We start from the raw sequence: 16,759 nt of genomic DNA on the forward strand, positions 1-16,759 counted from the left end.
CCCACCCCCACCCCCTTTGTGAGCAGCCAACGGAGGCCACAGCATGTCCTTACTTCTTGAACATGATCCAAGGTGAAGGGGGCGACGATAGGGAAGGGCCCGGAATGGGGAAAAAATTGAATTAGCAAGGGTCCGGCAGATCCCCTTACACGAGGAAGGCCGGAACTGACAGTCGGAGCTGTTGTCGTTATCCGGAAAGGGAGACAGCCAGCCGCACTTTACGGTTCTCAGAGAAATTTGACTACTTCCGCTCCTTAAAATCGTCGGCTCTTTTGCCGGCCCTTTTTGGTTTACCGATCCCTATCCAGAGCGGGTAGCTGAAAAGGCGGGACTTGTGAAGGAAGAAGAGATAGAGCAATCATTGTAAGAGCAGGAAGAGAAGATGGAGGGGGCGGGGCAATCAATCAAGGCAGTATTTAAGGACGTTGCGTCACTACGGGTTCCTCAAAGGGTCAAAATTCTTCCGTGTTTCATTGCTGCCTACGGTTATTTCTTAGTGGGAATGGTTTTTGTTCCCTGAGACAACCGAATGGATTGGTGCTTACCGACCAGCTTGAAGCCAAGCAAGCCTCTTGACATCATGTTTATGTACTCGTGGGCTTGCCAAATTTAGCAAATAAAAATATAGGACGCCCTGTACAGGACATTTGGATTTCAGAAAAACAATGAATACTTTTTTTAGTATAACTATACCTCATCCAATATTTGGGACATACTTATACTAAAAAAAGAAAAAAAGTACGTGCTATCTGAATTGAATTGGGCGTCCTGTATTTTAATCTGGCAACCATATTCACTGGCCACAGTGAGGTGCCCCCAAAGAATTATTCACTACGCTGCTGTCCCCTGCCTCACCCCCATGGCTGTAAGTTGAGCTATTATAAATATAAAGAGGTACCTTCCCTGAGTGATAGAATGGCCTGTAGCCGATCGATACTAGACTAATCCGACTGAAGAGGTAACAGCTAAAGAAACATGTTTTACTTACGTGATTTTAAAAAAGAGCAAATCAAGGGTTTTGATCAGCAAAGAAAGCATAGAAAAATGCAAAACCTAAACAGGCACTACCCAGGTGGTGAGATGGGTGTGCACTGATCTGTAAAACAAATACACCAGTCTCTCCAGGGAGCAAATACTCTATACTGGGGAGATGGGCCTTGGCAATGACAGCAAATGGTATTATGTGTTTGAATTGTACTGCTAACTCACCTTGCCTTGATTCTATGGTAGCAACAATCTTCTGATTATAATTTAGCTTCCCACGAAGATCTGCCCGGAAAGGACTTGCTATTTTCAAATCATATCTGCGTGAACAATTGTCTTTATAAATTAATAAATTGGCATTATGGTTTATACATCAATCTCTTGAGAACGTCCTTAGCGTGAATCCGCATTCCCAGCATCAGTCAACTCTGTGACGTTTAAATATCGTTTATGAACATACAAAACTGAAGCCCAGACCCCAAGCTGTGGTTAGTGCTACACTGTTAGGCTTCTTACAAAACAGGAGAACTTTCCTCTACTGGCAACTCACATCGCCCTGGAAGCCTGCCATGTAACAGTAAATATATTATAACAACTATAAACAGTTATAATTAAGCGGTTGGAGGTAGGAGAAAATAAATATTTTGTACTCAATCTAAACATAACACCTTAGTAATAACAATGTATTCCACTAGTAAATAAAATTTAACTTGATAAACTCCAAAATTAATAATACCTAGATGGACTTCCTAATTTCTTGAACCTACTAACTTTAGACTTATTAAAAAGTATTATGCTGAGTATTTGCCGTGCTAGAAATAAGAGCTAACTTTTAATTCTATAAAAATTATGCATAAGGACTTCCCTGTTGGTCCAGTGGTTAAGACTCCACGCTTCCACTGCAGGGGGTGCCAGCTTGATCCCCGGTGGGGGAACTAAGACCCCACATGCTGCGTGGGACGGCCAAAAATAATAATAATAAGGTTTTAAAAAATAAAAATAGGGCTTCCCTGGTGGCGCAGTGGTTGAGAGTCAGCCTGCCGATGCAGGGCACACGGGTTCGTGCCCCGGTCCGGGAAGATCCCACATGCCGCGGAGCGGCTGGGCCCGTGAGCCATGGCTGCTGAGCCTGCGCGTCCAGAACCTGTGCTCCACAGCGGGAGAGGCCACAACAGTGAGAGGCCCGCGTACCGCAAAAAAAAAAAATAAATAAATAAATAAAATTTATACATACTCTAAATTATGACAAATCCCACATGCATGGAATAGCTATATAGCTACATGTGCATACATATTTTAATCCACTTTCATATACTCTGATAATCACAGAAACTGAATCTGAATTATGACAAATGCCAAGTTAGGTCATTAGTATTAACGAGGGAGATATTTAGTTCTGTATGTGTACATGAATACCTTTATTCGTAACCCATCTACACAGATACATAAGCAGGGCCCGCTTTTCACTGTAATGTGTTTCTGGTTTTGTGTTGTAAACAGGATTATTTTTCCAAGGTTATAATCGGGGGTTTACTCCTGACAGAACTCATCTTCAAATAAATCACTGCTACAACAAACAATATGTCATAAAAGAAGAAATACCTCAAAATAAACCTCTTCCAAAATGGAAATAATGAACTTCATTTATTCATGCAATAGTTATAAAGGACCTTTATGTTTTAGACATATATGCTGTCTATACTAGAATTCATGCATAGATGTTCTGTGTAATTTATTTTACAAGGGACATCAATGTACATGCAGCACAGGACACAAAAAACCCAAGTCTAGCATACAGTTTACTGAAATAAGTAACCTAGCTATAATAAGCATTAACCATTTAATGATTGTATTTGCTGTCTTAGAACTTTGAAACAATTTTATAGGATCATCTTGACATAAGACTCTAAAATGCTGCCCAAGGAAGTTTACAGTAAGGCCTCCTTTTCTTCTTCATAAGCTTCCTTGAGCAATAAGCATGGTACCAAAACCCTTCAGAGTGTCCAGTAAAAAATGGTTTCTTTAGGAGGTGGGCCATAGCTTTGAACACTGGAGGAGGTGCTTTCACTGCAAGAAAGAATTGGGCCACTGCCAGACCCCTACTGGGTCTCTCATCTCTCAGAATCTACAGCCTGTGAAGTCTTCCATTAAGGTCACTTTTCCCACAAACCGCCCCGCAGCCTTATACTTCAGAGCCACCTGCAGCCTGACTTTATATCCCCCACAGGGTCAAGACACACCTAAGAATCACACCACTACCCCCACCACCAATCATTGTGCAGAGCACAGGTGAGAAAATGCATTGGCCACGGCCTGGATCTTTCCATGCAGAGCAATATAAGGAACACCAACCAAACAGCATCATCAACCTCTAGTACCAAATACAGCTAAATTTGGAGAAAGCTGAGAGACCTCTATTTATCAAAAGACCGTCAGAAGTAACCATCTTGACAAATTTATGATAAGCCAAACTCACTGTGCCTCACTCACATCCCTATTTTCTTTTGTCATCACCCAGTATGTAAGCACCAAGTTCAATCTATTATTATGTGACCTTGGGCAAGTCACTTAAACTCGTGTGCCTGTCTTCTCATCTGCAAAATAAAGCCTCTACTTTATGAGGCTGTTATGAGGATTAAATGAGAGAATACAGGCAACGCATTGTTAAATTATTAGTTTTGTTATTATTAAATTACTATCGCTGTCATTGTTATTCCTCTCTTCTAACCTCATTCCCATATTCCTCTGTGCTTCTTCTCCTGCCACCTGACCTCTCATTTCTACCTTAATTTCCAGGTGCTTCTGCTATGCCTCCCTGGAACACAATTCCATGATTAACAAACTCTCCTACCCATCCTCCAACTTATCTCTGAATGTCCAGTGATATTCCTGGCTTTCCCATGAGATTGGAGCTTCCCTTACAGCCCTTTCAAGTGAAAGTGATTTACACCAAGACGCTGCATGTACTAGGGAGTCAGGAGGTGATGTGATGTCCTCTTCCAGCCACACTACAACTTCTAGACAATTCCTCCTTCACCCTCAGGTTAAAAAAAAAAAAAAAACCCTGATTCTTCTTCCTCCAAGTTTCATACTATCTGGTTACACCTCGACTTCCTCTTTGCTGTCCTCTACTCATTCATTGAAGGTCCTGGTTCACAGCCTTTCCTCTCCACCCTAGAGTCGTTAAGCACTGCAAGAGAAAAATCACAGTTAAATAAACAGGTACCACCCTGAATTCATAGTCACCAGTCTCAAATGGACCTTCAATATTCCTGGGGAAATCCTTTCATGTTTTCAGGTCACTCTCTCATTCTCCCCAGTGATTCTTTCAAAGCTTGCCCATTTTCCTCGAAACTCCAACACCTCAACAGCCCCTTCAATCTACCAAATAACTCACCTCTTAAAGATAAGATAGAAGTCTCCATATGGGAAACCAACTTCCTACTACCTACTACTACTAAACTAGGAATATATTCAGAGCCATCCTTCTACTGTTAAAATGAGAGAGAGCCCTCTTCCAAGCTAGGTCTAATTCCTCCATCTTCCAGATCCCTTTCATGTACAGGTCCTCAGTAACCTTACTCAAGCTGTCATTACCTCTGTCCTATACCTTCAACCTCTCCCTCTCTACTGGCTCCTTCCTCTCAGCTCTTTCAACGGAAATACGTGAATACACCCACATCGTATAACATTCAAACAACATGGAAGTATAATGACCATAATCATAGCTAGCATCTACTGACTACTTATGCTATGTCAGGCACTGTTGTGAGTGCTTTCATGTATTAACTTATTTAATTCTCAGAGTGACTTTATGAAGTAGATACTATTATTATTTCCATTTTATAGATGAGAAAACTGAGGAAAAAAGAGGTAAAGTAGCTTGCCCAAGATTACCAAGCTATGAAGTACCAGGATCTGGAATATATATATATATAAAGTCACTTTGCTATACACCAGAAACTAACACAACATTCTAAATCAACTATACTTCAATTAAAATTTTTTTTAAAAAACACACACAGGGCTTCCCTGGTGGCACAGTGGTTAAGAATCCACCTGCCAATGCAGGGGACACGGGTTCAAGCCCTGGTCTGGGAAGATCCCACATGCCCCAGAGCAACTAAGCCTGTGTGCCACAACTACTGAGCCCACGTGCCACAACTAGAAGCCACCGCAGTGAGAAGCCCACACACCGTGCAGCAACAAAGACCCAATGCAACCAAAAATAAATAAATTCAAAAAAACAAAAAACCAAAAAACACACACACACAGCCATGCTAACCAGCTTCATTTTAAATTCATGATCACTAATCTCAAGTGGGCCCTTAATGCTGCCTGGCAATTATAGTATATATCCTTAGACTAGTGCTGTCCAATAGAACTCTCTGCAATGATGGAAATATTCTGTAATCTGTGCTCACCAAAACAGTAGCCATTAGCACATGTGGCTACTTATGTTTACATTTAAATAATTAAATTAGATAGACTTTGAAAAACCAGTTCCTTAGCCATATTAACCACATTTCAAGTACTCAGTAGTCACATGTGGCTAGTGGCTAAGTATTGGACAGCTCAGAATAAGCCATTCAGTCTCCCCTAGATGACTATTTCTCTTCTTCAACTCCCAACACTTTTCACAGACTCCCACCACCCCATCTACCCACTTCTACCAGCATCTCAAACACATGTCTAAAACTGTACTTCTAGACTCTCTCCATTGCGTCCCCTCATACACTCATCTGTCCCCAAACCTATTTTATCCACAGTCGTCAGTTATTGACAACTCCATCCTTTCATGTGCTCAGACCTGAAATCTTAGGAATTTCCTTCACTCCTCTTCCTCTCACACTCCACCCCCAAGTCATTGGTAAGTCCTATTGAGTCTTCAAAATATATCAAAAATTCAACCACTTCTCATGACCTTCACAGCTACCATCCTAGTTCAAGCCATCATTATCTACTGCCTGGATTGTTTCAATAACCCCCAAACTGGTCTTTTACCTCTGTCTCGCACCACAATCTGTTTTCAACACAAGCCAGATTTTCCTATTAAAAGTGAAATTCAAAGTAAAGTCTTTTCTCTGCTCAAACCTCTCCAACAGCTCTCCATCTCAACTAGAGTAAAACCGATATCTGTACAATAGCTTACAAGGTCTTTAATTGTCTAGGTTCCTGTTACCTCTTCAATTTAATTTTCTACTCTTCCTTCCCTTTTCTTACTCTTCTTCAGTCACACTGACTGCCTTGCTATTTTCCAACACACCACATCTTAGGGTCTTTGCACTGGTTGGTCCTTCTACCTGGAAAGCTCTACCCCAGATCTCCACATGACCAATTCCCTCACCTCCTTCAGACCTTTGCTCAAATGTTACCTTCTCAATAAGGTATTGCCATAGTCTCTCCTTTTAAAAATGCCATCTAGGGACTTCCCTGGTGGTCCAGTGGGTAAGACTCCACGCTCCCAATGCAGGGGGCCCGGGTTTGATCCCTGGTCTGGGAACTAGATCCCCACATGCATGTAAAGATCCCACATGACGGGCTTCCCTGGTGGCGCAGTGGTTGAGAGTCTGCCTGCCAATGCAGGGGATACAGGTTCGAGCCCTGGTCTGGGAAGATCCCACATGCCACGGAGCAACTGGGCCTGTGAGCCACAACTACTGAGCCTGTGCGTCTGGAGCCTGTGCTCCGCAACAAAAGAGGCCGTGACAGTGAGAGGCCCGCGCACCGCGATGAAGAGTGGCCCCCGCTTGCCACAAATAGAGAAAGCCCTCGCACAGAAACGAAGACCCCACACAGCCAAAAATAAATAAATAAATAAATTTATAAGATCCCGCATGCCACAACGAAAAGCCAGCGTGCTGCAACTAAGTCCCGGCGCGGCCAAAATAAATAAATATTTTAAAATGCCATCTACCACCCGTCCCCGTCCCTTTACTCAGTTCGGTTAATAACGACCTCCGCCTTGCCAAAACCAAAAATCATACTCAATTCTCATTTTACTCAAACTCTCAGTAGTATTTGAGTTGACCATGATCTCCTTCTGGAAACACTTTGGTACCTTGACTTCCTTAACACCACCCTCTCCTGATTCTCCTTAGCCAGGTTCATAGCTTTCCATACCATCTATATACCATGGACTTCCAATTTGAAATCTCCAGCCTGGATATCTCCTCTACACTTCAAACTATCCAAAGTTGACATCTCCACTTGAATAATAGACACTGCAAATGAAACATGTCCAAAATAGAATCCTTGATTTCAGCCCCTTCCCCAACATGCAATCTTCTTCATCTCAATAAATGGGAGTCCCACCCACCTATTTTCTTGGATCAAAAATCCCTGAAGCCCTCTCTTTCTCTTACATCCTTCATTTAGTCCATCATCAAATACTATCACCTTTACTTTCAAAATATATCCAAAATCTGATCGCTTCTCACATACCTCCAACACTATGACTCTAGTCAAATTCACTATCATCTGTCACCTTGACTACCAAACTCGTCTCTTACTTATTTTGCTTCTTGCTTTCACTCTTATGCCTGCTGCCTTACAGTCTATTTTTTACACAGCAGGTAGGATGAACCTTTTAAAACATAAGTCAGATCATGTAACTCCCTTGCGCAAAACCCCCAGTGGCTTCCCATCTCAGTTATAATAAGATCCAAGGTCCTCATCCTGCCCTGAAGGCTCTACACAATCTGGCCCCCATCCACCCCTCCACCTCATCTACTACTACTCTCCCTTTCTCTGCTCCAGCCACATTGGCTTTCCTGCTATTCCACAAGCATGGCAAGCATGGTCCCTTGCTTCTCAGAGTCTTATTTTTTTTCATTGGTTCTTGGATGAATAGAATTAAATTAATCATAATCTTTGATTCATGGCACATTCTCTTTATTAATACAAGTATGGTTCATTTTTAATTAATTTTTTAAATAACATAATAAGTATCCATGAACCTAATAACTAAATCTAACCATATGGCCCTAATCTCATTCCTCTGCCTCCCCCCACCCCCTGGCAAAGAATCATTATCCTGAATCCTGTGTTCATCGTTTTGTGGTGCTCCATTTAATACAATTTTATGTCATACATATATATGCACACACACACATATATATATATATATACACACACACATATATAGATATGTACATATCTACATACATATATGGATATATATATATCTTTCTTAAAAGTATAATTTTTATTATAATGTATTTTAACTTTATACAGCTGTATGCTGTATGTACTCTTTGGGAACCTAATTTTTCCCCCTCCATATTTACTTTTCTAAGATTCACCCATGTATATTTGCATGTTGCTGTGGTTCATTCATCTTGATTGTTGTATAATATTTCATTGTATGAATAACACTTCAAGACCTTGGCACTTTTGCCCTCTGCCTAGAATGTGCTTCTCTTAGATATCCACATGACTACCTCCTTCACTTCACTCACGCCATTATTCAAATGCCACCTCATCTTAACACTATCTAAAATAGTGCACCATTTTACACTCTCTCTTTTACTCTTCTTTACTTTTCCCCATAGCACTTATCACTACTGCTCTGAATATTCTCACTTTGCCTCTCCGGATCCACTCTACCCCTTTCCACCCTGCTCTGTGCCCTGCAGCAGATCTTTATGATCTGCAATAATAGGCTTCCTTGCCTTCTGGTTTCCCCTTTGGTTTTGCCTGTGAGAGATACCCTCAAGAGACAGGAGGGTGGGAGAGACTGGAGTTGTAGCATTTATTCCCCAGCTCCCTCCCTGCTGTGATTTTCCAGCAGCTGTGACGCTCCTGTCCAGTGACTCTCTCCTATTGCCATACTTCTCTCCAGGTTGACTCAGGGCCAAGCTATGGTAATGTCTTCTCATTCCCCTCCCACCTGTGGCTGCTGAATCATTTCTTGTCCTTTCACTTACTATTGTTTACAACTTTGTAAATACTCCTTCATTAAATGCTTATCAATCCTTCTGTTTGAATGCACCTCTCTTTTCTGACAGTACCCTGAGTGACAGGACTGCCTGACGTTAAAATTATTTATTTTTGTTGTTGTTGATTGTCTGTTTCCCCAGTAGATAGTAAGCTTCAAGAACGTAGGGGCTTCCCTCGTGGTGCAGTGGTTAAGAATCCGCCTGCCAATGCAGGGGACACGGGTTCGATCCCTGGCCCGGGAAGATCTCACATGCCACGGAGCAACTAAGCCTGTAGGACACAACTACTGAGCCTGCGCTCTAGAGCCCGTGAGCCACAACTATTGAGCCTGCATGCCACAACTACTGGAGCCCACGTGCCACAACTACTGACGCCTGCACGCCTAGAGCCCGCACTCTGCAACATGAGAAGCCACCGCAATGAGAAGCCTGCACACCACAATGAAGAGTAGCTCCCACTAGCCTCAACTAGAGAAAAGCCCACGCATGGCAACAAAGACCCAATGCAGCCAAAAATTTAAAAAATTAAAATAAAATAAATTTTTTAAAAAAGAAGGTAGGGACTTTGGGACTTCCCTGGTGGCGCAGTGGTTAAGAATCTGCTTGCCAATGCAGGGGACACGGGTTCGAGCCCTGGTCTGGGAAGAAAATAAATAAATAAATAATTTTATTTAAAAAAATAAAATAAAAGAAGAAGGTAGGGACTTTATCTGACTCCCTGCTATATCCCCAAGGCCTAGAATAGGCTGAACTCATAATAAGCATGCAATAAATATTTAAGTGAATTATCAATACATATAATACTGCATTTTAAATGCTTACACACAAAAAATTGCTTGCACATACCTCTTTCAAAACAAATGCCATTATTTCTTTAAGCTACATACCTAACAGAATTGCAGAGTTGAGGGTTAAGTGGATATTTCATTTAGTAGATAGCACCAAATTTTCCTCCATTCTCCTATAGAAGGAATCAGGGCTCCATGGAGAAATGGCTGACTCTAGGACTGGAGCATGGAAAATATAAAATGAGTCGGGAGCACCATAAAAAATTTTTTAATTATAAAAAACTGAACAAACATAAAAACAAAAACCGCCTGCAATTACGGAGGTATGTCAAAGGGATATAGGAGCCAACTGAAAGAGCTTCCAATGGCCAAATTTGAAACAATATGAGCAACAAAATTATCATTGGATTATAATTCAAAGTATAAAATAAATATCAACAAATCCATACTGATATTAATAAATGATTGAATAAATAAATTAAAGGAGAGTACACAAATCTCTTGTACAGAAGAATTCCAAATAATTTATGTAGATACTTTCTCAAGCCAGTGGAGCATAACTGCCCACTCCTTAAGTGTAGGATGTGCATAATGACTTCCTTATAAACAGTGGAGTTTGGAAAGAGAGAAAGAGAGTAGTGTTGCAGTAGAGAAACAAGCCAAACACTGCCTCAGCCAGGCAGTCAAGGTTCACCTCATCAATGATAAATCATGTTGATAGCATGTACCCTTGGTATGATGTATAACTATGGAAAATGCAACAGACAAACTCAAATTGAAGCATATTCTACAAAATATCTGACCGGACTCCTTAGAACTGTCAAGGTAGTCAAAAACAAGGGAGGTCTAAGAAATGGTCACAGCCAAGAAGAGCCTAAAGAGATATAACTAAAGATGATGTGGTCTCCTGGATGGGATCCTGGAGGAGAAAAAAAGGGGCATTTAGGTAAAAACTAAGGAAATCTGAAGAAAATATGGACATTAGTTATGAATAGTGTATCGATATTGGTTCATTAGTTGTGATAAATGTACCATAGTAATACTAACAATAGGAAAAACTGGGTACAGGGTATATAGGAGCTCTCTGTAATATTCTTATATATTTTCGGTAAATGTAAAACTATCCTAAAAGAGTTTGTTAAATGTTTTAAAAATACCCTATCAGGGTGGCTATAATTAAAAAGACAAATAATATCGTGTGTTGGCAAGGATGTGGAGACACTGGAACCCTCACACATTGCTGTGGGAAGATAAAACAGTACAACCTCTTTGGAAAACAGTTTGACAATTCCATATAATGTTAAATATGGAGTTACCAAATGGTCCAGCAATTCCACTCCTAGGTATTTACCCAAGAAATGAAAACATATGCCCACACAAAAACTTGTACATGAATGTTCATAGCAGCATTATTCATAATAGCCAGAAAGCAGAAACAACAGAAATATCCTTCAACTGGTGAAATAAACAAATATGGCTTACCCATACAATGGAATATGATTCAGCCATAAAAAGGAATGAAGTTCTGATGCATGCTACTACATGGATGAGCCTTGAGAATATTAGGCTGAGTAAAAGAAGCCAGTCACAAAAGACCACACATTGAATAGTTCCATTTATATGAAACGTCCAGAATAGGCAAATACATAGAGACAGAAAGCAGATTAGTGGTTGCCAGGGTATGGGGAAAGGTGGGAATAGGATGTGTCAGCTAATGAATACAAGATTTCTTTTCTTTTTTTTTTTTTTTTTGTCAGCAAAGAGCTCTGCTCTTTATTGAACGGGTTACTGAAGAGGTTTAGTCAAAAAGACCAAAGTCCATGTCGTCATCAGACTCTTCACATTCTTCTTTCTTTGCTTCTACTTTCCTCAGCTGGGGCAGCAGTGGTGGAGGGGGCAGGACTTCCTGCTGGTGCAGGTCCACCAGCTGCTGGGGCAGCTCCACCAGCCCCCACACTGCAGATGAGGCTCCCAATGTTGACACTGGCCAAAGCCTTTGCAAACAAGCCTGAACAGAAAGGTTCAACATTTACACCAGTTGCTTTAATGAGGGCATTGATTTTATCCTCCATGACCATCACCTCATCGTCGTTCAGGATGAGGATGGAGTAGATGCAGGCGAGCTCTAAGACGGAGGCCATGGTGCGGGGGAGTGCTAGGCAGGGGCTGCCCGGTGTGGTTCTAGTCGCCCGATGATGTGAGGGCCTCACCCCAACGCGGCCTTAGACACCTAAGTGGCAGCTGAGGAAAGGGACAGGATTTCTTTATGGGGTGATGACAATGTTCTAAAATTAGAATGTGGAAATTGTTGCACAACTCTGTGAATATACTAAAATCATTGAACTGTATGCTTTAAAGGGGTGAATTTTATGGCATATAAATTCTATCTCAAGAAAGCTGTTATCTAAGGGACTTTAACCAGAAAAAAATTCTAAGTGTGTTGATTTTGGGGGCTCTTTCTGTTGCTAATTTGTAATGTTATTGCACTGTGATCAGAGACTGTTACTCCTATGATTTCTGCATTTTTGCAGACTAATAAATGAGTCATTTTGGAAAATGTTCTATGGGTATTTGCAAAGAAAACACAATCTATGTTTGGACAGGGTAATCTCATATATATTATATATATATGTAGATATATATTCAACCTTGTTGAGTAGTGTTATGATCTTCTGTATATCCTTACTTATTCACATGATCTGATGATTTCTTAGAGAAATATTTTACTTCAAATATGCCTGAAAGTCTGGCCAGCAACCCCAATCTTATCTCTTATTAAGTTATTCTGAACTATTTCAAACCTTCTCCACTTCTCTCAAATTTTTGCCACCCCTCCCCTAACCATCACATCCTACTTTATACATAAAAATGGAAAGGAAGATGGGATTGACTTCATCTGCCTGGTACCAAACATACAACTTACAACTGTCTACCTTCATCCCGTTCCATTTAACTTTTCTCATTCTTCTAACAATAGAAGAACTACCCCTCCTTCTGAGACCCATTTCTCCACCTGCCCTTGGCATTCCATTCCTTTCCATTTTCTCAGAAACCTTGCCATATCAATTATCCTGTTTCTCTCTTGATTCTTCAGCACCTCTCTCTCTGGAGTCTAATTCTTCTCTCCTTGAATCTGGGCTTGTCTTAGTGACTTCTTTAACCAAAAGAATGCAGCAGAAGTGATATTCTGGAATGTATAAGGCTAGGACAAAAGAAGCCTTGCAGCTTCCACCTAGGCTTCTTGGAACACTTACTCTTGGACTCTTGAAGCACCATGTAATGTGTCTGCCTACCCTGAGTCTGTCCTTCTGTGAGAAGACCCAAGCTAGCCACGCAGAGAGGCTGTCTGGAGAAAACGATGTCCAGCCCGCCCCCAAATATTCTAGTTCTCAGCTATTCAAGTCATCCCAGCTGAGGCCCCAGACATCATGAGGCCAAAATGAGCTTGATGTGCCTTGTCTAAATTCTTGACACAAATACTTATCAGATATAATAATAATTATTATTACCTTTTTGTTTTAAGCCACTAAATTTTGGGATTGTGTGTTAAGAATAACTAGAAAAGAATAACTAGAATGGGGACTTCCCTGGTGGCACAGTGGTTAAGAATCCGCCTACCAATGCAGGAGATGTGGGTTCAAGCCCTGGTCCAGGAAGATCCCACATGCCGCAGAGCAACTAAGCCCGTGCACCACAACTACTGAACCTGCACTCTAAAGCCCACAAGCCCGTGTGCCACAACTACTGAGCCCACACGCCTAGAGCCTGTGCTCCTCAACAAGAGGAGCCACCACAACAGGAAGCCTGCGCACCGCAACGAAGAGTAGCCCCCACTCGCCGCAACTAGAGGAAGCCCGAAGACCCAGTGCAGCCAAAAATAATTAATTAAAAAAAAAGAATAATTAGAACGGTCAAAAATGACCTTCGTGTCGCTAAATGTAATTGACATGTTTTCATCCTCATTTATTTGACCTGTCAGTAGCTCTTCTTTCAGGGAACCATTGCCTCTTTTTGAAATACTCCCTTCCTTTGGTTTATCTGACACATCACTCTCCTGGCTTTCCTTATACCTCTCTACCCTCTACCTCTTTACCTTCCTTTACTCAACCACTGAATCTTAACATTTAACTCAGTTACAACCCTTCTTCTCACTTTACAATCTCTGTTTAAGTAATCACATCCATATCTGGAGCTTCAATTACCCCCTGTTCATATATCTCACAAATTGAAGTCCCCAGTTTTTCTCTGAACTACAAAGATTTTTATGCCCACTACACATCTCCTCTTACATGTCTCAAAACACTTCCAATTCAACATATTCAAAACCAAAGTCTTTTCTTCCACCTCCCCCTATAAACCAAAACCAATAACCTGGTCTTCTTGCAGTGTTCCCCATCTCCAAGAATGGCACCATCGTCCATCACTTGCCTTTTGCAAAGCCAGAAACCAGGAGTCACCTTTGCTATGTCCTCTCTCTCATCTTCATGTGCAACCCACCCTGAAGCCCCATCAATTTTGCCTGTTAAATCTCTTGAAACTCTCTTCTTCTCTCTCAATGTTAACCACTTGCACCACCTCTAAGATATCTTCCGGCATATAGTTAGAGCTTCTTGCCACGCCATGTGGCTTGTGGGTTCTTATTTCCCCAACGAGGGATTGAACCCCGGCCCTTGGCATTGAGAGCCTGGAGTTCTAACCACTGGGCTGCCAGAGAATTCCCAGTTAGAGCCTTCTAATTGAGCTCCTTGCTTTGACTTTTATCCAGTCAATACCTTTTACAGTCAGAATTGTCTTTTTCACTTTTAATCTTTTCAATGATTCTTATTGTGCTTAGAATAAGGACACAATTAACATAGCCTCTGAGACCCTGAATATTTACTCCTTTAGTCTCATCTTATAAAATTCCCCACGTGCTGATTGTCTACAGCCGAACCAGCTCTTTTGTCCCTTGTATGCACTGGGCTTCCTCCTACCACAGGGCCTTTGCACAGACTTTTCCCTCTGCTTGAAATACTTTTTCTTCCTCTTCACTCAGTTAACTTCAAATCTCTGGGGAGGTTTCACTTGCTCAGGGAACCTTCCCTGACCTCTCACACCTCTGTGTACCTCTCCTACAGAGCACTCATCGCGGTTGTAATTTTACATGTACTTGAATGAATATTTGAATAATGTCTATCTCCCTGACTAGACTGAAAGCTTCATGTGGCAGGCACCAAGGCTGTTTTGCTTGCTACTATGCCCAAAGTACCCAATACAATGCCTGCCACATATTAGGTGCTAAATATATATTTGGGGGGGAAAGTAGGGGAGAAAGCAAGAAAGGGGATAAGGAGGGAAGAGGGAAAGGAGGAAAGGGAGAGTAAGAAAGGGGATCCTCCACCTATGATTGGTTATTTGTAAATTTGTATTCTGTTAGTATCCTAACAGTCTTTGTCACTAATTCATGTTGTTAGGTGCATAAAGGTACATGATTGTCACACGTTCTTAGTGGAGTGTACCTTTTTTTTTTTGCGGTACGCAGGCCCCTCACTGTTGTGGCCTCTCCCGTTGCCTCAACCACTGTGCCACCAGGGAAGCCCGGAGTGTACCTTTTAACAATATTAAATACCCTTTTGTCTCTTTTAATATTTTTGGCTCTGAATTCTATTTTTGTCTGATTCAAATAGTGGGGTTTTTTGTTTGTTTTTTGCTAGCATTTGGACAACTCAAAGTTTTACTGTTTCTTTGCTTACCACTATTTCTTATATTCCACATCGTCCTCTTTTTTGGATTCATTTCTTTCATTTTGCTGTAATACCTACCTGAGTAATTCACAAAGGTTCTGAATATACCTACAATGTGTTCTGAATATGTCAGAAAATTAGAATCTGAAAATTGGAGTTTTGTTCCTTGTATTACTTCACTCCTTCCCTTTCCCCACTCAGGGACAATTGTTCTATTTACAGTAGTCCCTCAGTCTCCACTGAGGATTGGTTCCAGGATCCCCCATGGATGCCAAAATCCTCAGATGCTCAAGTCTCATATAAAATGGCGTAGTAAGGCTTCCCTGGTGGTGCAGTGGTTGAGTCCGCCTGCCGATGCAGGGGACACGGGTTCGTGCCCCGTTTCGGGAAGATCCCACATGCCGCGGAGCAGCTGGGCCCGTGAGCCATGGCCGCTGAGCCTGCGCGTCCGGAGCCTGTGCTCCGCAACGGGAGAGGCCACAGCAGTGAGAGGCCCGCGTACCGAAAAAAAAGGCATAGTACTTGCAAATAACCTACGTACATCCTCCCATATAGTTTATTATTATATTTTTTTATTTTCAGGTGTATTTATTTATTTTTATTGAGGTAATATTGGTTTATATTATATAAGTTTCATGTGTGTAACATTATATTTCTACTTCTGTATACCCTACAACGTGCTCACCACCAAAAATTCAGTTTCCATCCATAACCTTACAGTTGATCCCCTTCACCCATTTCATCCTCTCCACATTCCTCTGGTAACCACTACTTTATTCTCTGTATCTGTGTCTATGTTTTTGTTTGGTTTGGTATGTTCATTTATTTTGTTACAATGGAGTACTATTCAGCCATAAAAAGATGAAATCTTGCCACTTGCAATAACGTGGATGGACCCTGAGGGTATTATGCTAAGTGAAATAAGTCAGACCGAGAAATACAAAAACTGTATGATTTTAATCATATGTGGAATATAAAAAACAAATAAACAAAAAGCAAAACAAAATAAATGAACTCCTGTATACTTTTTCTCAAATTGAAGTACGGTGGTTGTACAATATAGTGATTCACATTTTTTAAAGGTTATACTCCATTTATAGTTATTATAAAAACTCCCATATATTTGAAATCATCTCTAGATTACTGATAATACCTAATACATGTCAGTGCTTTGTAAATAATTGTAAATACAATGTAAATGCTATGTATATAGTTGCCAGCTCTGCAAATTCACTTTTGCTTTTTGGAACATTTTAGAATATTTTTGATCTTTGGTTGGTTGAATTGCAACCCTCGTTCTTCTCTTTTTTTTTTTTTTTTTCTG

At 41.1% G+C, this 16,759-nt stretch overlaps 1 protein-coding gene and 1 pseudogene across 1 annotated transcript in view; both read right to left on the minus strand.

Annotated features, from left to right (window-relative positions):
• Nucleotides 1–402, minus strand: part of MCTS1 (MCTS1 re-initiation and release factor) — an 8,705-nt gene extending 8,303 nt beyond the window's left edge. Inside the window, exon 1 of the mRNA XM_024738134.1 lies at nucleotides 54–402. Coding sequence (XP_024593902.1) covers nucleotides 54–64 — 11 coding nt within the window. The 5' untranslated portion in view covers nucleotides 65–402. The remainder of the gene's footprint in view (nucleotides 1–53) is intronic.
• An 11,108-nt stretch (nucleotides 403–11,510) lies between these two features.
• Nucleotides 11,511–11,853, minus strand: LOC112395070 (60S acidic ribosomal protein P1 pseudogene; annotated as a pseudogene).
• Nucleotides 11,854–16,759: the final 4,906 nt, after the last annotated feature.

Source organism: Neophocaena asiaeorientalis, unplaced genomic scaffold (assembly GCF_003031525.2).
Source record: "Neophocaena asiaeorientalis asiaeorientalis breed wild unplaced genomic scaffold, Neophocaena_asiaeorientalis_V1.1 scaffold34, whole genome shotgun sequence".
Lineage (NCBI taxonomy): Eukaryota > Metazoa > Chordata > Mammalia > Artiodactyla > Phocoenidae > Neophocaena > Neophocaena asiaeorientalis.